Source organism: Erinaceus europaeus, chromosome 18 (genome assembly GCF_950295315.1).
Source record: "Erinaceus europaeus chromosome 18, mEriEur2.1, whole genome shotgun sequence".
Taxonomy (NCBI): Eukaryota; Metazoa; Chordata; class Mammalia; order Eulipotyphla; family Erinaceidae; genus Erinaceus; species Erinaceus europaeus.
The window spans coordinates 24,986,015-25,007,538 of record NC_080179.1 but is presented as its reverse complement, the minus strand read 5'-3'; the positions used below and the strand labels follow the sequence as shown (position 1 = coordinate 25,007,538).

Sequence of the window (21,524 nt, the reverse complement as noted above, 5' to 3'; positions counted from 1 at the left end):
TTTGTGATGTCAATTTCTGTTTTCGATTTCAGAGTAATGTTGTTTATAAATAATAAATTAGTGAAGGGTGTGGTGTGCTGACACCTGTCTGGGGAGATATAAAACTATATACTTGTGATGGTAACAGTCTTCTGAATCAACATTTACTCAATAATTTAGTCTAAAAAGACCATCTCAAAAAAATAGGGACAGAAGGAATTAACCTCAACACAGTGATGAACACTGAAGATCATTCCCAAAGGTAATGCCATACACAATTGAAAAAAATCTAAAAAAAAAAAACTCATCTAGATTAGGTACAAGACAAGAATTTCCATAGTAGCCACTGCTATTCAGGAGTCAGAGGCAGAACAATAGGCAATAAAAATAAAAAGAATCCAATAAGAAATATAAAAATAAGGTACCGATGACTATGGACAACATAATATGTATAGAAAACCCCAAGGACTCTACTGAAATTTTTAGAATAAATAACCCATATAGTAAAGTGATAGGTTACCAAATCAACATACAAAAAATTGCTGCATTTCTTTATGAAACCAATAAACCAGAAAAGACGGAAATCAAGAAAACAATTCCATTTGAAATTACCCTAAAGGGAACATTGAAATAAATTAAATAAAGAGGGTGAAATATTTAAAAATCCAAAACTATATGACTGTTAAAATTAATAGAAGACACAAGGAAATGTAAATAGTCCATGCTTTTGGATTGAAAGAACTGACATTGTAAAAATGGCTATTCTACCCAAAGCACTACACAGAGTGAGTCAATGTAATTCCTACGAAAATTATAATAGTGTTCTTTGAAGAAAATAGAACAGCTCTGTCTGCCCAGGTCCCCATGTGAGTAGAAGCTCTCAAGGGTTTCTTGTTCTTTTTCTCTTTCTGTCTTTCTCTACCTACATGGGCCTCCCATCAAGACATGAGTAGCGGGTCTCTCTCTCCCTCTCTCTCTCTCTCATGCTCTTTCTTCTTAGATAACTATGTGAGTCTCTCTGCCTAGATCACAATGTGAGTAAACTGTTTTTCTGGCTTTCTCTCTTTTTCCATAAGGTTCTCAGCCCTAAGTGAGCAACCCATCAACATGTGAGTAAGAGAGGTCTGGGTCTTCTCTCTCTCTTGGCCTAATATGTTAATGCTCTCAATTTTCCTAAATAAAGTATAAAATTCCTGGAAAAAAAAGGAAAAAACAGAATAAATGACACTGGAATTTATTTGGGAACACAGAATATATCATATTGTAAAAAAAAATTAAGAAAAAAAAAATTGAGGTATGCTCCCAGATTTCAACCTATTCCACAGAGCTACTGAAAGAATATAGTATTTGAAGCATTGGCTCACAGACCAAAGGAATAAAATCAAGAGCCCTATAGTAAATTCGCACATCTACATTTAATTTATTACAAAGAAGTTATGAAGATAAAACAGAAGTCTCAAACAAATAGTGTTGCAAAAAATTGAATAGCCTCATGCAAAAGAATGAAACTAAATCACTGTCTTTCATAGTGTACTAAGGTTAGCTGAAAATAGATTAAAGACATGGAATTTAAGACCTGACACCTCAAACTATGATACAGAAAAAATGTAAATATAACATTCTGAGATATGGTTTTAAGGATATTGTTGGTGTCTTTACAACAATAACAACAAATTAAGATAAACAAATGGAATGGCATCACACTAAAAAGACATATGGTGCCATCTTTCCCTTTGAGTTGTATTTCTACTGAACAGATAGACCTTGGATCAAGAAATAAATATCTAAAATGAGAAGTAAGAACATCCTGCTGCAGTTGTGAGACCTACATAACAATACCATGATACTGTAAATTTTTTTTATTAAGATCCTTAATTTTTGAGAAACAAAAATTTCAGCCCCCCCGTCATGTCCTTAGATTTGCATCTCTACAAGCACAAATACTGTATACATCTTGGCCTCCTGTGTTGCATTATAAAACATATAAAGCATTTTATACTCTATAATATCAACTTATATGCATGTTTACTTACATTTTTGCAAAATACTAAATAATAATATAAATTGAAGCTTTATGCTTTCCTGAGTTCTGCCTATTATGTCATTCAAATAGTGAGAATCATTAGTTCAGATTTTCATATACAAGCCAAAAGGTTAATGCTTTATGTTTATCTTAACTAAAATAAATTCAAGTCTACTCATATTTTTTTATTTCTGAGGCTGAGTGACAGAAATTAGCATTTGTAATAACATTTAAAGTGTTTTCAAAACATCATAAATGTTCTACACATTTAAAAGGTCCAACCACCAATAACGACTAAGAGAAATTAAATAATATATATTTCTTCCAGTATAACATCTCATTTTGATGATAATTTCTTTAAAATTATTATCTTACAGAGGTTACCATCTTACAAGTTATGTACTAATAGCTACATAATATATAAAAGGTGAATTAGTAAACCATCTAAACAGAGTAAATGCACTAAGATGTGTAACTATGCGGTGGGGAAAAGTTTTAAACCATTTCTTATATTCCCAGACCCCTTTATTTTATTGTTTATCTTCAGATTCACTTTAATGAAATAATACTGATTTACGGGCTTTTGTTGTCATGAGAGTACATGTCAGTACCTCTCTCCCTCTACCATACTGCCATCTTTTTGCCATAGGCTTTGCATCACCAATCTCCACTTTGGGAAAATACTATACATGTAATATATATATATAAATTATTGCTGTTGAAACTTTTATATAGAGTTTGTTTTAAAAAAGTTTATTGTATTGCCTATAGATAGCAGGTGAGATGTTTAATTTTTAAGTATATGTGACTAGTTAGTTAAATCTTGTAGTTAGGTATGGTTATTATTGTTGTGACATAATTCTGGTATCTATGAATAATGATGGATTAGTTTATATTTTTTTGAGGAGTATAACCATGCAAACATTTGGTTAAACATTAGAGCACTTGTGGGCACTAGAAGCTATGTGTGTTGCTTTCTAATTCCAGGCAACAGATAAACTATGACTGATTAACTGATAGTCCTTCCATATTTACAAAAAAGTAGATTTTGGAAAACCTATGAGAATTAGTAAGAGAAAGAATAAAAGTTCAGGAACATCAGTCTTCCTGAAAATAATCATGGGAGATAAAGGGCATTAATGGAAAAATCATATTTTTAAATTTAGTTTAGATACTTACATCAACAATTAGGAAATCCAGCCAACACCAGGCATTAGTGAAATAGGTCTTATAACCATAAGCTATCCATTTTAGAAGCATTTCCAGAATGAAGACATAAGTGAATATCTTATCAGCATACTCCAGGATAATCTTAGTGGTTTTTCTCTTTTCAATATATATATCTTCAAAAGCCTATGGAAATAATATTCAAATTTTAACTAATATACAGCTTAAAGCTTATGATTCATGATAAAAACAGGAAATAAAATTCTAATAGAGAAACCTTTGAAGTACAGTACTACAGCCCAGATGATTTTCTTCTAGTTACAGACACCCTATAATTCCACTTTCTGACTTCTCTACTAGTGCTTCCAGAATTGATCAGAAATCATAAAAAAGAGTGCAGAAAGATTTCTAACACATACAGGAATTTCCACTTTTTCTGACATTTCTTTTTTTCTTAAAATTTGGTACATTTAAATATATATATATATATATTTTTTTTTTTTCCTCCAGGGCTATTGATGGGGCTCGGTGCCTGCACCACAAATCCACTGCTCCTAGAGGCTATTTTTCCCCCTTTTTGTTGCTCTTGTTATGTTTTATCATTGTTGTGGTTATTATTATTGTTGTTATTGATGTCATTGTTGGATAGGACAGAAAGAAATTGAAAGGGGAAGACAGAGAGGGGGAATGGAAAGACAGACACCTGCAGAGGTGTTTCACTACCCGTGAAGTGACCCTCCTGCAGGTGGAGAGCCAGGGGCTGGAACTGGGATCCTTAAGCCAGTCCTTGCTTTGCACCATGTGAGCTTAACCCACTGTGCTACCACCCGACCCCCATATATATTAAAGTATGTTTCCAAGGTTACTTCCTCATACAAATCTGTGTCACTTTCACCCACCCCCATTTTCAGTTGCAATTTCTTTCTTTCTTTCTTTCTTTCTTTCTTTCTTTCTTTCTTTCTTTCTTTCTTCCTTTCTTTTTTTCTTTCTTTCTTTCTTCCTTCCTTCCTTCCTTCCTTCCTTTCTTTCTTTCTTTCTCCCTCTTTCTTTCTTCTTTATTTTTTAACAGCGCACTGCTTAGCTCTGGTTTATGGTGGTGCAAGAGACTGAAACTGGGACGATGGAGCCTCAGGCAAGAGAGTCTTTTTGCATAACTATTATGCTATCTACCCCCTGCCCCAATTAGGAATTTATCTTTCAGCTTCTTATGACTTCCCAGTGCCTCACATTGTGTCAAGAACATATACTGGAGCATCAATGCTTCCTTCAGTGTGATGGGGGCAACTGGAATCTGAGTGGTTTACATGGCAAAGCAACACACTCGCCAAGTGAACTATTTCCCTAACCCAACACACAGACAGACTATGACCCACACAGTCAACGACTGCCACCTCTCCAGATTCAAAGGAGGTCTCGAAACTTTACATCAGGCTCAACCTGACGCTGTTGACTGGCTACGGAAGAAGGGCAAACGCTAGAAGAAGAACCCAACACAGAGAAATTGAAAGAAGGGTGGGAATTCTATTTCAGGTCCATGCAGACTGTCAATGAGCCAATTTATAAAGTCCTTAAGTATTTTGTAGTACACTGGAAGTTCCAGTGTTAAGTCTACCTGAAACTGAACTTCTAATGTCTCATTTATCTTAGTGTCAGCAGAAAAGAAAAAAAACACTTAATAGATTCAGCAAGCTTGTAAGGGTACCCTATTCCCTTCACACTTATAAGTTTATCGGTATGTGTACAAGAATGAGTAACTTGTCCTTTTTTGATCATAAGACTACTGCCTATTTGCTCTTATAACAGCATGCAAAATACCTTAATCACTGTATCTCTAGTCACTAACACTATTTTCTGTTCCTTCTTCCCACAACATTTTCTAAAATTTAATAACTTGGGAGTCGGATGGTAGTGCAGTGGGTTAAGCGCACGTGGCACAAAGCACAAGGACCGGACAGAGTAAGAATCCCAGTTCCAGCCCTGACTCCCTACCTACAGGGGAGTAGCTTCAAAGGCGATGACATGCTGGTGGCTGGATGGTGGAGGATCTGGTTAAGCTCACGTAGCACAAAGTACAAGGACCTATGCAAGTCCCTGGGTTTGAGCCCCTGCTTATTCACAAGCTGTGAAGCAGGTCTGGCTCCCCATCTGTAGGGGAATCTCTTCACAAGCGGTGAAGCAGGTCTTCAGGTGTCTTTCTCTCCCCCTCTCTATCTTCCCCTCCTCTCTCCATTTCTCTCTGTCCTATCTAACAACGACGACATCAATAATAGCAACAATAATAACTACAACAACAATGAAAAACAACAAGGGCAACAAAAGGGAAAATAAAAAATAAAATTTAATAACTTTTAATTTCCCAAATTTCCCCCGCTGTTTAAACCTCCTTCTCTCTGCCTACCTTATCTGACTGAAAAAGTTTTCCATTAATCTTTCTAGGTCTTACAAAACAACCTCAAGCTTTCTGAAATTCCAAGAAGGAACATGACATCATCTCTTTGTTCTAAAGCTTTAGCATGCATACATTTCACACACACACACACACACACACACACACACACACACACACACACAATTCTATAGTCGCATATGTAGCTTTGTTCCCTGAAGTTCGCTGAGTTCCCTGAGAAAAGTACCTGTATCTTAATCACAGTTGTGTCCAGGGCAGCAAAAATAAGACCTGCCTATGTGCCTAACATGTAACAGTTCTCAGTAAATATTTACTGAGCTGACCTATCATTTGATTTTTGGTACTAGTTATAGGCATGAAAATTTCAATAACATAACTTGTCACCACATTTTGACCTTGCAATTCATATTAAGTTACTGACTTCACCACTTTCATGTTTTAGGTGTCATATCACTTACCAAAGCACCACTGCTAAGCAGGATCATGAGAACAATGAAACTTTCAAACCAACTGTGTTCCACTATACTGTAGCATGTTTTTCGGATGTTCCACCAGATTTTTCCTTTCCCTGATTCTATACTAACTTGGCAGCAAGGGAACCTCCGTACACAACCTGTCAGGAAAGACGTGCATATAAAAGCTTGATATTCAAAACAAGCAATATGTTTAAAATACATTATTCAGTGGGTAGCTTTACATGTGTTTGTTTCTCAGCCAAAAATTTCTAATCATTATATCTGAAGCTTCAAAGAATTTCAGCTTGCCTGAGCTATTAATTCCTCAGGGTATTTTTTTAGTACTTGTCAACTTTTTTTTTTCTGAACTAGGAACATGTTCTTGTGTTCTGTACTCCCTATTTTCTTAATAATGTTTCCCAGAATACATAAAGCACTGACTTTTCTCATTGCAATCCTAATAATGTTCTTATATTTGATGGACCTCCAATAGTTACTTGATGTGTGAAAGAATGATAAAACCAGAAGACAAAATGCATTTGGTCCTTGTTTACAGATAAATTAATCTGTCTGGACATGAAACTAGTCTGAAATTACTTTATTCTTCCATTATATTTCAAATTGTTTGAGGGGCTGAATAGTGGTACACCTGGTTGATTGGACATGGTACCATGCAAAAGGACCCAGGTTTAAGCCACCAGTCCCCACCTGCAGGAGGGAAGTTTCACAAGTGGTAAAGCAGTGCTGCAAGTGCCTCTCTCAATACAACAATAACGATTATTTAACATAATAAGATCCTTCAAAAATCACTTTACAGGAGGCTGGATGGTGGCGCACCTGCTTGAGTGCACATGTTACAGTGCACAAGGACCCAGGTTTGAATCCCTGGTCCCCACCTACAGGGGGAAAGCTTCACAAGTGGTGGAGCAGGGCTGCAGGTGTCTCTCTGTCTCTCTTCCTCTCTATCCCACCCTTCCCTCTTGATTTCTAACTGTCTCTACCAATAAATAAATAAAGATAATAATTTAAAAAAAATCATTTTACTAGGCTAATGGAAGAGAATGAGTATAAGTTCCTGAGGTTAAGTTCAAAAGAAATATGTCTTGATCATAAGATACAAGTGAATTAGTTCAAGTACTTAACATTGAAAACAAGATGCTGGAAAGCTAGATATAAAAGATACTACTATAAAATTAAGCAACATTTTGTTAAAATGCTCTAGGTTTATTCATGCATTTCACCATTAAGTATTTATTTATTTGTTTATTTATTTACAGTTATCAACTTTACCATAGTAACACATAGCAACAAGCCTAGCAGGTTACCTTTTCTTTTCTATATACAGAGAGTACAACTTGTTTGGGTTACCAACAGATTCTTGAGCAGAAAAAACAGATTCTAAGGCCACTTTGACTATAGCAGTAGAAATTCCTGTTTATTCTGAAAGGAGGAGGAAGATTGCTGCCCACTGAATATTTCTTTAACCAAGAAGCTAACCTTTGCTTGCCTCAGTATATGTGGATAAAGCAACTAAAATGCCAAATATGCTGGGGTTATTTTTAGCAAGACAGGAGTCTACCTAACCTCCATTATTAGTTGAGAAGAAGTCAAACAAGGTTTCCTGGAAGAGACTAAGCTTAAAGTGGATCGATAAATTATCCACAAAGAGTTTGGATGGAATATTCAAGATAATGTTCCCGATATTAATATATGTAAATCATGTACTACATGTCCCTTATATCATGAAAGACTGTAATAAACTGATGCATGCATGCTTTCTTTTTCTCTAAACTTATTTGATTTTTAAAAATTTATTTATTTAATATTATTTGATAGAACAGAGAGAAAAAGGGGAAAGAGAGGGGAGACAAAGAAACACCTGCAGCACAGCTTCATGAAGCTTTCCCCTTGCAGATGGAGGCCAAAGGCTTGAATTTGGGTCCTTATGCACTGTAATGTGCAGTACCACCCTGTCTCCCCATTCTTTCTTTTTTCTTAGATACCTAATTGCGAAGGTATCTATCTGCATGACACTGGGATTGCTGGAAGAAGAGAAAACCTTGAAACAGACTAGGAATGGAAGAGACAGAAGAAATTGAAGTCAGGAAGTCAGAAGTTTCCTGAAGGTCTGGTGAAACGAGTCAGAAAAAGGGGGTGCAGAAAAAAGATAACTAAAAAGTTAAAGAATTTACTTACAAAAGTAAATTAGGATACAACAGTCAGGATTACTCTGAAGAAAAGAAATAATCTAATATGAGCAACTACTAATTTCTTGAAAATTATTTTACATGAAAACCCTCATTTGGGGGAGTCGGGCTGTAGCACAGCGGGTTAAGCGCAGGTGGCACTAAGCTCAAGGACCGGCGTCAGGATCCCGGTTCGAGCCCCAGGCTCCCCACCTGCAGGCAGGTCCCTTCACAGGCGGTGAAGCAGGTCTGCAGGTGTCTGTCTTTCTCTCCCCCTCTCTGTCTTCCCCTCCTCTCTCCATTTCTCTCTGTGCTATCCAACAACAACGACAGCAATAAAAACAACAAGGGCAACAAAAGGGAATAAATAAATAAAATAAAATAAAATAAGTTAAAAAAAAAAAAAGAAAACCCTCATTTGGATGGAAGACAGGAGATAGGAGACCACTTTCACAGGTATTTTTTTTTTTTAATGAAAATTTCGGTTTATTGATCCTTGTGCCTTGATGTATATACTAGTTCTTTTAAAAAAACTGAAATAATAATGGATTACAACATTTTAAGTTTTAGGTATGCAACTTATATATCAATATCTACATATACTATATTATACTTGTGAGGGGTCAGGGGGTGGCGCACCTGGTTGAGTGCACATGTTACAATTGTGAGTCAAAGTCTAAAGTCATCTTTTTACATACTTATTCTAGAAGACTTTAAAGTAGACACTTCAAAATTAATTTCCTTTTTTATTAAAACAAGTATTTTATAAAATATTGTTATCAAGCAATAATTTCTGATCATAAGCTATAAAACTCGAAGCCCCAAACTAGATTTCTCTTAATGAACTACACCATTTAGACAATGCCATGTTTATGGATTATCTCACAATTCTGAATTAGTTTCTGAACTAATTTATACAGTTTCTTCTAGTAGTTTAATTTTTTTTTAAATTAATTTATTTATTTATTCCCTTTTGTTGCCCTTGTTTTTATTGTTGTAGTTATTATTGTTGTTGTTATTGATGTCATTGTTGGATAGGACAGAGAAAAATGGAGGGAGGAGGGGAAGACAGAGAGAAGGAGAGAAAGATAGACACCTGCAGAACTGCTTCACCTCTTGTGAAGCGACTCCCCTGCAGGTGGGGAGCCAGCAGTTCGAACCGGATTTTTATGCCAGTCCTTGCTCTTTGTACCACGTGTGCTTAACCCGCTGTGCTACCGCCGGACTCCCGAATAATTTAATTTCTAAATAGAAAGGTAGTAATCTAGATATGTCTTTACCCAAAGTCTCTGGTGTTTCTGATGTCATGCCTTTTTTTTTTTTTTTGTCTTGTATTTCTTCTCTCTCTCTCTCTCTCTCTCTCTCTCTCTCTCTTTTAATTTTTACTGCCATCAGGCTTATTACTGTGGCTTGGTGCCAGCACCAACTCCAGCGCTCCTGGTGGCCATTTTTTCCTTTTTCTTACTATTTTATTTGATAGTACAGAGAGAAATTGAGATGGGTGGGGGAGATAGGGAGAGAGAAAGACACCTGCAGACCTGCTTCACAGCTTGTGAATAAGCAGGGGCTCAAACCCGGGGACTTCCATGGGTCCTTGTACTTTGTGCTAGGTGAGCACAAAGTCAGGTCCACTACCATCCAGCCACCAGCATGTCATTTTTTTTTTAAACAAAAGACCTTAACTTTTCCCACATATCAAACAAACTAGAGAAGTATGATAATTATATAAGAATATATTTTGCCATCATTTATAGTTGAGAATTCATGCTTTTAAAATGATATGACAGCTGTTCTGTTCACTGACTTTAGTACTGAACTAAACTTGAAGGCAGAGAAGAAACTTGTGGGAATAGAAAGGGAATAGAATAGAAATTTTACATGAGTTCCCATGTAAAATTATTAAATGATTTTATCGGAGAATGCTTAATAGACATTTGTTGTCACAGGAGTATTTTCTTATTTCCTCATATTAGCTGTCTGTGCACAACTTCTACCTTCAGTTAAAGTTGTCCTCCACTATCCAACTTATTCCTAACTTCCTCCTATCTTTTGTGTTTTCTTGTCCTTTCTCTTGGGGAAGTTTTCAGGGAGTTAAAACTGTTAATGTCTGTTAAGCATTTTCGTTCTTCTTACAATATTTACATTAGTCTTCTAGGTAACTTAAAATATTGTGTATGATTATTTAAACCTGTTATAATCTTTCTCCCAAAAGAATATTAAAATGTTCTAGGCATTAAATAATTGTAGAAAAGGTTGAATCTCTGTAAATTGCAAAATTTACAGAAAGATTGGAAGAAGAAGGAAAACAAATAGTGAGAATACAAAATGTGCACTGGGCTTCACTTGTGTAACATTTATTGTGAATGACATAACCTCCTATCTTAAAGAATTCAGTCTCATTTTATTTAAAATAATTACCTTATACCTCATATGTATTTAGTAAAAATAATGTCTTATAAAGAGATATGGAAAAATAGTAAACGCATAGTATCAAAAATTGACTCCTAGATGGTCTTGATAATCTCAGGAGGGAAAAAAAAATCCACCAGAGTGGAAAAGAAAAGTTAAAATGGAATTTTTCAAATAGAATTTAAGATTTTAGAATTTATTTAACATTAAAAACAAAAATCTTATGCAGAACATAATATACCTGCCTCAAGGAGAAAAATATCCTTTTGTTTGAGAGTACTTTACTGACTAGGATTTATTTATTTTTGTTAAAAATATATTTTAATAGAGAAAAAGCATCATTCTAGTATATGGGGTGCCAGGGATGAAAGTTAAGACTTTAATTATGTAAATCCTGTGTCCTATCCACTTAGTCACCTCCCTGACCACCTATCTGGTGTTTATTTCTACTAGCCTTAAAGTTGGTGATAAAATTATTCTGAACATTAAAGAAGTAAAGATACTATACATTCATATTAGAAAAGCAAACTTTTTTTAATCTAATTGAAAGTTCATATAAATATTGCCCTTAGGATTTGTCACACCTCAGTGAGTATCTCTCTTATTTTGAGGCTGCAGTTCTCAACTGCCTGACTTTTATGCAAAGGCCTATCCCAAGGGATTTTGAACCTTGCTGGTTAGCAACGTTATCACACCTTTTTTTAAAAAAAGACTATTAATTAAATGTAAACATAACAGAGAACCTCTCAAACATTTTAATGGGTCCCAGTGGGTAAACGCTATTCCTTTGGGGTGTTTGCATTAACTCCGTCTTGTGATGTATTACATAAAGACTAAAGTGGGTTTCATCATGTTAAACCAGATCTCTCACAATGTAAGCCAATGATCTCTTCCAGGACATATTAATCCATCAGTGAAATACAATAATGTGATGAATACAAGTCACATAAAAATTGATTAGGGAAGGGGCCAGGTGGTGGTGCACCTGGTTGAGTGCACGTTACAATGTGCAAGGACCCAGGTTTGAATCCCCTGTCTTCACCTACAGGGGAAAGTTTCAAAAGCGGTGAAGCAGGGCTACAGGTGTCCCTCTGTCTCTCTCCCTATCACCCCCTTCCCTCTTGATTTCTGGCTGTCTCTATCCAATAAATAAATAAAGATCTTAAAAACATTTTAAAAATAAAAAAAATTGATTAGGGAAATATGCCTTTTCTACTCTCTATCTTGAAGTATTTTTAATGAAAAAATGTATTTATGATTGAGAGAGAGAGGCTCCAGAGCACCACTCAGCTCTGGCATATCGTGGTGGTGGGAACTGAACTTGGGACTTTTTGGAACCTCAGGTATGCAACCCCTATGCTCTAACATACTCAGATTTCTCCCCTGCCCATTTTAAAAGTCTTTATGTATGAATTAAATATTTCTAATTTCTGAGGCCCTGAACTTGAACTTGGAATCATCTTGGACACCTCTCTTTCTTTCATATCCTCCATCCAATCAACCCTGCAGGAAAAATATTTATTTTTAAGGTCAAAATATATTCAGTATCTCATGCTTTCACAATCCTCAAAATTACCACACACTAAGCTCCAGTGATCTCTCACCTGAACTGCTGAATGAACATCAAAGAAGCCTCCTAATTCTGCCCTTGCTATCCACCCATCTACCTGAAGATGCTATGAGTTGTTGTTGTTGTTATTATTATTATTACCAGAGCACTGCTCAGCTCTGGCTTATGGTCCTACAGATCACTGAACCTGGGACACTGGAGCCTCAGGCATGAGAGTCTGTTTGCATAACCATTATGCTATCTACCCCTGTCCTGTTAGAAGTTTTTAAATGAGAAGTTTATGATGTCCCTTAAAGCTGATACTCCGATTCCCTAGAACCCTGCCCCACTAGGGAAAGGGAGAGGCAGGCTGGGAGTATAACTTGACCTGCCATGCCCATGTTCAGCGGGGAAGCAATTACAGAAGCCAGACCTTCCACCTTCTGCATCCCACAGTGATGTTGGGTCCATACTCCCAGAGGGTTAAAGAATAGGAAAGCTATCAAGAGAGGGGATCTTCTAGCGTTTGCCCTTCTTCCGTAGCCAGTCAACAGCGTCAGGTTGAGCCTGATGTAAAGTTTCGAGACTTCCTTTGAATCTGGAGAGGTGGCAGTCGTTGTCTATGTGGGTCATAGTCTGTCTGTAGCCGCAGGGGCAGTTCGGGTTGTCTCTGGCTCCCCAGTGATGGAACATAGTGGCGCACCGGCCATGGCCTGTTCGATAGCGATTGAGAGGCCCAAGAGAGGGGATGGGATACGGAGTTCTGGTAGTGGGAATTGTGTGGAGTTGTACCCCTCTTATCCTATGGTTTTGTCAGTGTTTCCTTTTTATAAATACAATTTTTAAAAAAATGAAAAAAAAAGCTGGTATGATCTGAAGGCCAGTGAAAGCTCACATGGAAAGTGTGCTGCTTTGACATCTAAATGACCCAGGTTCAAGCCTGGCTCCCACTTCACTGAAGGAATGTTCAGTTCTTTGGTCTCTTTCACTCTTTGACTTTCTGTCTCTCTACCTTCTCTTTTATCTAAATAAATACATATGTTCCTATGTTCTGATCTATGTTACATTTCTGACTTCAATTGATACCATTCTTCCCATCTCTGAATTTGTCCTACTCACAGTAGTCCCTGATTTTGCTCAAATAGTATCTGAAGGTATACACTTTCATTACCCTACTTAAAATATTTTTAATTAATATATTTTTATTTTGAGTAGTAGTAAGCTACATGATTGTAAAATGATAGCATATAGTTCTATACCCCCAAATGAATTTTTTAATAGTTACATATTAGACAGTCAGAGAGAGAGAGAAGGAGAGAGAGACTACAGCACTGCAGCTTTTTCTAATGCTTCTGCATTCACTTGTGGTACTGGGGCTCAAACTTGGCTAACTTGATACATTATCTTCTCAACCAGACATTTGTTATATAAATATTAACCTAGATAACACTTAAAGACAGTAGGTGAATATCACCAATGGTATTTACAGCAGATTTAAAATTTAAGGAGGAGGATAAAATTAATGTATTGATTTAATATTCAAAACTAGAAAAATGTTTGTTTAAACCATAGGTATGTATTAGAAAAATAGTAATGGATGATAAAAAAATATATAGATAGGCATCAGTATGTGTTAAGGGAACATTACTACTTTTAAACTCATTAAAACAAATTGGAAAAGATTACTTTCAAAAGAACAAGAAGCAAAAGGTAGTGTGTAGCTTCTAACATCAAATGGAGGATAAATTTTGAGACAGATAGTGAGTGGTCAGGAACATGGGTTCCTAAAAGTTAGTGAATAGCTTCAAATTTTGTTGGAAAAGACAGAAGTGCTATCTTTATCTATTGAGTTGTATTTCTACAGATCTTACACATCTGGAATCATGAAGAAATGAACTAAAGTGAGAAATAAGAACATTCTGTTGAAATGGTGACATCTACATCACAACACAGTGACATTACTGTCACAAGTCTAATGTAAGTATAAGAGATTAAAGCTAAGAAAACTCCAGTGAATTGTCCTTAGTCACAGACTTCATGGCCAAATCAAGCATGAAATAGGCTGCAGAGTTTGTGTTAACCAATTCAAAATACTAACAAACAGGCGTTAACTAAGGTTTCGTTTTTGTCTTACCATCTGTGAAACAGGCCTCAGGCTCATCTGCATTTACAGGTTCAGCCTCTGCTTCTTCTCCTTCTCCTGGTATAGGATTATCAACTGTGCTGCACTCAGAGGAACTTGATCGGTTTGGTCTCTAAAAAGAAAAATCACCAACCCACCAAACAGTTCATTTAGGGTTCATTCAAATCTTGGCATTTATAGCATATTTACTAATCAGAGTCATGCAGAGTATTATGAAAAAGAGTAAGAGTATGGTGGTCATAAGAACATGTAAACACACATTGAGGTCAATTAAACTTACAATGCATCCATATTTGATATTTCTATCTATACATCCCATGAAAATTAAAGATTTTCTTTTCATTATGCAAAGGTATTTAGACAGAATAATATTATTCTATCTCAGGTAATATTTGGATATAAACTATAACACTTTCAAAGCATGAGTCACACTTTATTGCTTAATGATTCATCTAAATTTATGTATGCCAATTATTCTTTTAGGACAACAAAGACTTTAATAATGAGGATATACAAATGCAAACTGCCAGTATCTAGTGGCTAAAAGATCACACATGACAGTTGGAATAAAGAAAAACTAAACTTCTTTTTACTTAAAATTTAAAAATGGAATGAATAAATAAATAAAAAATAAAATTAAGCATCTATCTTATAATTTCCCTTGGATTTATGAATATGTATCAGGCTGATATATAGATAGAAGACCTTTCATCAGGACTGAAAAAATAATCAAATATTGTGTTGGTGTCAAAATGCCAAAGACTGCAGTAATTATGTCATCAAATAACCACACATTGTAGACATAATTTTTCAGAATATAGTAGAAAAGAGCATAAATTATTTGTAATGTTCAAAAGAATGTGGCTACAAAGGTGAGCGCTACATGCAAACTCTGAAACAAAGATTCAATGAAGTTAAATGTGGTAGACTAACATATGAGAGGAATGAGTTCGTCATTATGATCACATAACTGATCACAACATAAACAAGGTTTTTCCCCCCAGAACTTTATGATCAAATATGATGTTGACACACATATACATACATAAATTTTTTTGAATACATACAGAAATTGTAGTAAAATTCTTTCAAATTTTCCTGATATTGTTTTTAAGGGGTAGAGCAGCACAGCAATGGAAGAATTCATTTTCTTTCCCATTTGCTAAACATGTTAATATTGAAAACTACTCATTATTATAGTACATGCTTCTCTTAACTATTTTAAACTAGTTCAAACAAAAGCAAGCATGTAAAATGAGAAAAATACTGATATCAGATACACTGACTCTTCAATTCTATTAATTTGCATTAATAGCGTAGGCCTAATCTAAACTTTTCAGAGATTAACAACAAAATTAAAAGTGACATAAAGTTCTCAGTGCTATGGTCATGACATAGTAGTCAATATTAGTTTAAGAAGTCATTGGTAATGTAATTTACATAAGGAATGATATGAACAAAGTTTTATAATTAAAGAATTAAGACTATCTCAAATGCTGTTTAGTATATGTTGGCATAATGAGTTTCTCATTAGAAGTATTACTAGTATCATATATAAGTTACAAAATTTTTAAATTCCATTTAAAGACAGGTTATTTAGGCTAATTTACTTTTAACCAAAGCACAGCTCAGCTCTGGTTTATGGTGCTGAGGCTGGGACTGAACCTTGGATCCTGGAGCCTCAAACATTAGAGTCTGCTGGCATAACAAATTTTCTTTCTTTTTTTTCCAAGATTTTAAAAAATATTTTTTATTTATTTCCTTTTTGTTGCCCTTGTTTTTTATTGTTGTTGTAGTTATTATTGTTGGTGGTGTCGTCGTTGTTGGATAAGACAGAGAGAAATGGAGAAAGGAGGGGAAGGCAGAAAGGAAGAGAGAAAGATAGACACCTGTAGACCTGCTTCACTGCCTATGAAGCAACTTCCCTGCAGGTGGAGAGCCGGGATCTCAAACCGGGATCCTCATGCAGGTCCTTGCTCTTTGCACCAAGTGCGCTTAACCCACTGCGCTTAACCCGCTATGCTTAACCCATAACTAATGTTCTATCTCCTCTACCTTGGGTTAATTTTTTTTTTTAAATGATGCTTTGGGTGGAGGGTAGATGGCATAATGGTTATGCAAACAGACTCTCATGCCTGAGGCTCCAAAGTCCCAGGTTCAATCCCCCGCACCACCATAAGCCAAAGCTGAACAGTGCTCTGGTAAAAAAAAAAAAAAAAAAAAAAAAAAAAGATGCTTTTATGTAGAAAAGCTAATACATATAATAAGATTTTCCACTTGAAGAGAAATTCATTTCAATTTCATAGCAGACATTAATAGCTTTAACAATTCATTAACTCATCTTTCACTCGTATTTAGTATACATAGAACATCATGTCAATCACCTTTCTCTCTTTCTCAATTTTAGAGGCCTTAATACATTACAGTATAATCTTTAAAATATAGGCACAATCTCTCATCTCCCCTTGATTGGTGTCTAGGATACACCCTGTCCCTCCCCCTCCTTCTCCAGAGTCCTTTGTTTTGATGCAATATGTCACATCCAGCTCAAGTTTCACCTTATATTTTTCCCTTACTGCTTTGCTCTTATATTTCAACAGCAAGAAAGATTATTCGATATTGGCCTTTCTCTTTCTGGATTGTCTCACTCAACATGATACCTTAGAGTTCTGACCACGATATTGCAAAGACAACCTTGTGAGTTTTAGCAGATGGATAATACTCCATTGTGTTTACGTATCACATCTTCCTTCGCTATTCACCTGTCACTGGGCATCTGGGCGGCTTACAAATTTGGATTATTACAGACTGTGGTGCTATGAACATTGGTGTACTTAGGTCTTTTCAGATAGGTAAATTTGTTTTCCTTGGGTAAATTCCTAGGAGAGGGATTTCTAGGTCATAAGGTAGGTCCATTTCTAAAAGTTCTGATGAGTCTCCGGACTGTTCACAGAGTATGACAGGCAAACATAGGGCCATACAGAAAAGCTCTCAAGTATTAGGACTATAATTGTACTATAGTTGACATTCCCTTCCTTTTGTTAAATAATATTTGATAATAATTTGATTTTGAATGTAGATACTTTCTAAAAAGTTGTCTTTATTTTGCCTTTAAATGATTTAGTATATTTGAATTTTAATAGTTAAAATGTACATAAATACATAATAAAATACATTTCATTTCCCAGAATAAAATAATTTATTAAAAAAAGAAATCTCCACTGTTTCCTGAGACTATTTTCTAACACTAGGTAGATAACAGAGAGAGCAATTGCTGTATAGATAGATGATAACCTATCCATACTCTTCAACATGCATTCACAAAGTCTGAAGAAGCTTTTAAACATTCCTACTTCTGATTATGAACACATATATTAGTCTAGAAAGCTCTTCTTATACGCTATGATCAAATAAAATTTTATGATACTTTATGATTCTCCCTCTGATTCCCTTGAAAGTATATTTTCTGCAACACTGAATGTAAACATAAAATTTCACTGAAAATGATTAATGCTATTGGTCCCTTTTCCCTTTTTCTAGAGGTATGAAGTAGAATTATCTATTTACTTGATAACGTGGCACTCTAAAGCAGAAAACCGTAACATATGACAACATATACCATGTTGTGGAAAGGGTTGAATTCAATAAAAAACATTATACAGACAATGGTTGTTTAGAAAAGTCTCTAGAGATTTTATAGTTAAAGTTGTAGTGTGAGATTATTTGATTTACACGACAAAAAAAATGATATAATTTGAGGAGTGGAGTCTAGAAAAGTAATTTCATCTGAGAATCCAAATACACAGAGAACCCTTAGAAGGTTGAAAAAAGCAAATCAAAAGGAAAAACTGGGCACAGATGAGAAAAATAACTATAGGGGACAGTGATATAGTAGTTCCACTACATGCTATTAAATAAAAAGAAAACATTTTTATTACATTCTATTCAATATCACCAATATTTTAATTCTAATACCTAATTTTATAATTACATAAATAATGAGGTTCCTGAGCATTAAGGATCAAAATAATAAAGTACAGAATAAACTGTCAAACAAGCTTTAGAGAGAATTTTTAAAGATAGCTACTAAGCTGTATTTAATAGTCTGAATTTCTCCATGTTTAACCTTCTATCATGGGGCTGGGTGGTGGAGCACCTGGTTGAGTGCACATGCTACAATGCACAAGGACCCAGGTTGGAGTTCCAGTCCCCACCTGTAGGAGGGAAATCTTCATGAGTGGTGAAGCAGTGCTGCAGGTGTCTTTGTCTCTCTTCCTCTCTATCCCCTCTGGCTGTCTCAATCCGATAAATAAATAAAGATAATTTAAAAAAAAATTAAAAATCTTCTATCATGAGGAACCTGAATTTTAAATATTCTTCTCTGGTTTACAACTAGATATTGTTAGGGAGCGGGCATACATTTTTATCTTCTACAGAAAAAACATCTTACATCATTTTATAAATTGTAAATCACTATGCTATTTGTGTTTTTAATTTTGAGTTAATGTACTTAATTTCTTTATATAATTTAACTTTCTGGTCACTGCGTGATTCCTCCAATATTTAACTTGTCTCTGAAATTTTGATCTCTCTCTATAATTATTTTTAAGAGTTGACAACTCGGGAGCCGGGCAGTAGCGCAGAGGGTTAAGCACATATGGCACAAAGTACAAGGACCTGCTCAAGGATCCCGGTTCCAGCCCCCAGCTCGCCACCTATAGGGGGTCGATTCACTGGTGGTGAAGCAGGTCTGCAGGTGTCTGTCTTTCTCTCCCCCTCTCTATCTTCCCCTCCTCTCTAATTTCCCTCTGTCCTATCCAACAACGACTATGGCAACAACAACAATAATAACTGCAACAATGATAAACAACAAGGGCAACAAAAGGAAAACAAATGGCCTCCAGGAACAGTGGATTCATGGTGTAACCACCAAGCCCCAGTGATAATCCTGGAGACTAAATAAATAAATAAATAAATAAATAATAACTCAAGTTTAAAAGTATTCTCCTTATTCTCCATCTGTGAAAAATTCAATAGTTTTTCCCTCTCTGTTATATATATTTTCATTTCACTGCCAATTACTTTAGTAGAGACTTGCCATTTTATTCACTACTTACAATAAACTCTTGGCAAACATTATAATTATAGCAACTAAAACTCTGACATTTCTTTCTAATCAAGGGCAAGTAAATAGTTTCTCCTTTCCTAGTGTTCAATGTCTACTGCTGCTCAAGAAATTCTATAAACTTTTGGGGAACAAATACCTATTCAGAAACCTAACTTGTAAGATCTACTTAACAGTTGTATTACACTGTCAACATAGCATATAGTATTATGTGTCGACAAAATAGGTCACACCCTGACCCCACAAAAGATAGTCAGAGTAAGGTTTATAATTCACTGAGAATTCTTGACTTTTTCCAAACACATTCTCTATTTAATTACATTAGTAATAGTATCTTGGATATGAATAAAGGCCAAATAAATATAATTTGGTCATATAAGAAGACTGAGGTGAGTATAAATTTCTTTTTTATTATTTAAAAAAAATAGAGAGAGGCAGAGACAGAGAAAGTGAGAGAGACCACAGCACCAAAGCTTAATTCAATACAGTGGGGGCCAGACTAGAACCTGGATGATGGCAAAGCAGCACATTATCCAAGTGAGCTATTAACCAGCCCAAATCTCTTAGTCGGATACTATAGTATCTTCCTGGAGCTTATTTCTAAAAAAGATATTTACCGATGAGATGACATAGAGCATTCAAGGCTATTCATGGGTTATTCACACTAACAGAATTGCTACATGCAGAGAAGAGCTATTAAAAGTAGCTGGAATATATTAGATCAAATAAAAAAGAATGCCTTGAAATCTCTGAAGCAAATACTTAAATATTCAATAGTTATATGACTAAGGCCTGCTAGAAAATTATCACAAGGGTGCAAAGATTGAGATGGGTAAACATGATGGCAAAAGTCAGGGGCCAGGCAGTGGCACATGTGGTTAAGCTCATATGTTGCAGTGAGCAAGGTTGCAGGTTCAAGCCTCTGGTCCCCACCTGCAGAGGGGAAAGCTTCATGAAGGGTGGAGCAGGGCTGCAGGTGTCTCTCTTTCTCCTTCTTCCCTCTCAATTATTCTCTGTCTCTACTCAATAATAAACAAAAGCGTTGAAAATAAAACATGATGACAAAAGTGATGCTAAACTGTAGAGTGTTAATACTTAAGCTCATTAAATATTAGTTCTAATTAAGAATCACACTGAAAGGAAGGCAGTGTTGCACCTGATTAAGCACTCACATTACAGTGTGCAAAGGCCTGGGTCCAAGCCCTACTTCCTTACGTACAGGAGAAAGTTTCATGAGTGGTGAAGCAGGTCTGCAGGTGTCTGTTTATCCCTCTACCTCTCTATCTCTGCTCCCTCTCAATTTCTCTGTCTCTATCCAATAATAATAATTTAAAAAATAACAGTGAAAAATAAAATACTGGAGCTTTTGAATGTACATAATTCTGTCCCCTAGAATGACACACAATGAGATGGCAAAAAAAAATACAGATTCCAATTTTGGAACAATGACTAAAAATATAAATGTGTGGATTTCAAATAGACAAGAACAATGTAAAGAAAAGATGGTACAGACATAAAATATGTTTCCTACATGACTTTATGTAGGCAGCTTCTGCCAAAGAAAAGTATCATATTTCAAATTATTACTCACAACCCAAATATCCTGCATATAATATGCCTCATATTTTCAGATAAATCTCAATTCTCAATTTTTAATTACTATTTTAAAAGAGTAATAATAATTTAAAATTAAAAGTTTGCAGCATTTTTATTTAAGATCACCTTGACAATTAAGTAATAATTTCTAATTAATAAAGCCACTCACATTATTATCACTAAAATTTATTGATTTTGGGATAAAGTCTTGTTTTCATCATTAAACAATGGAAAACAATACTTCCAACATCTCAATATGATAGAGGAACTCAAAATATGAACTAGATTACAAAAACAGCAAGATTCTCATTAGCATGGACTACCCACATCCATTCAGTATTTCCATAAGCAACATTAAAATAAAAAATATCTATTAAATATTTTTATTTATTTTGTTTTAATTAGTGTGATACAGAAAGACAGAGACCAGAGCACTGCTCAGCTCTGGCTTATGGTGACTTATACAGAACTATAATGCTGTCTCC

The 21,524-nt window shown here is 35.3% G+C and overlaps 1 protein-coding gene across 1 annotated transcript in view; it reads right to left on the bottom strand.

Annotated features, from left to right (window-relative positions):
• SCN9A (sodium voltage-gated channel alpha subunit 9) overlaps nucleotides 1–21,524 on the bottom strand; it is a 157,891-nt gene that overhangs the window by 27,781 nt on the left and 108,586 nt on the right. The window contains exons 18-20 of the mRNA XM_060177776.1: nucleotides 14,310–14,430; nucleotides 6,035–6,189; nucleotides 3,182–3,355 (exon numbers count right to left, since the gene is read on the bottom strand). Of these exons, the coding sequence (XP_060033759.1) occupies nucleotides 3,182–3,355; nucleotides 6,035–6,189; nucleotides 14,310–14,430 (450 nt within the window). The remainder of the gene's footprint in view (nucleotides 1–3,181; nucleotides 3,356–6,034; nucleotides 6,190–14,309; nucleotides 14,431–21,524) is intronic.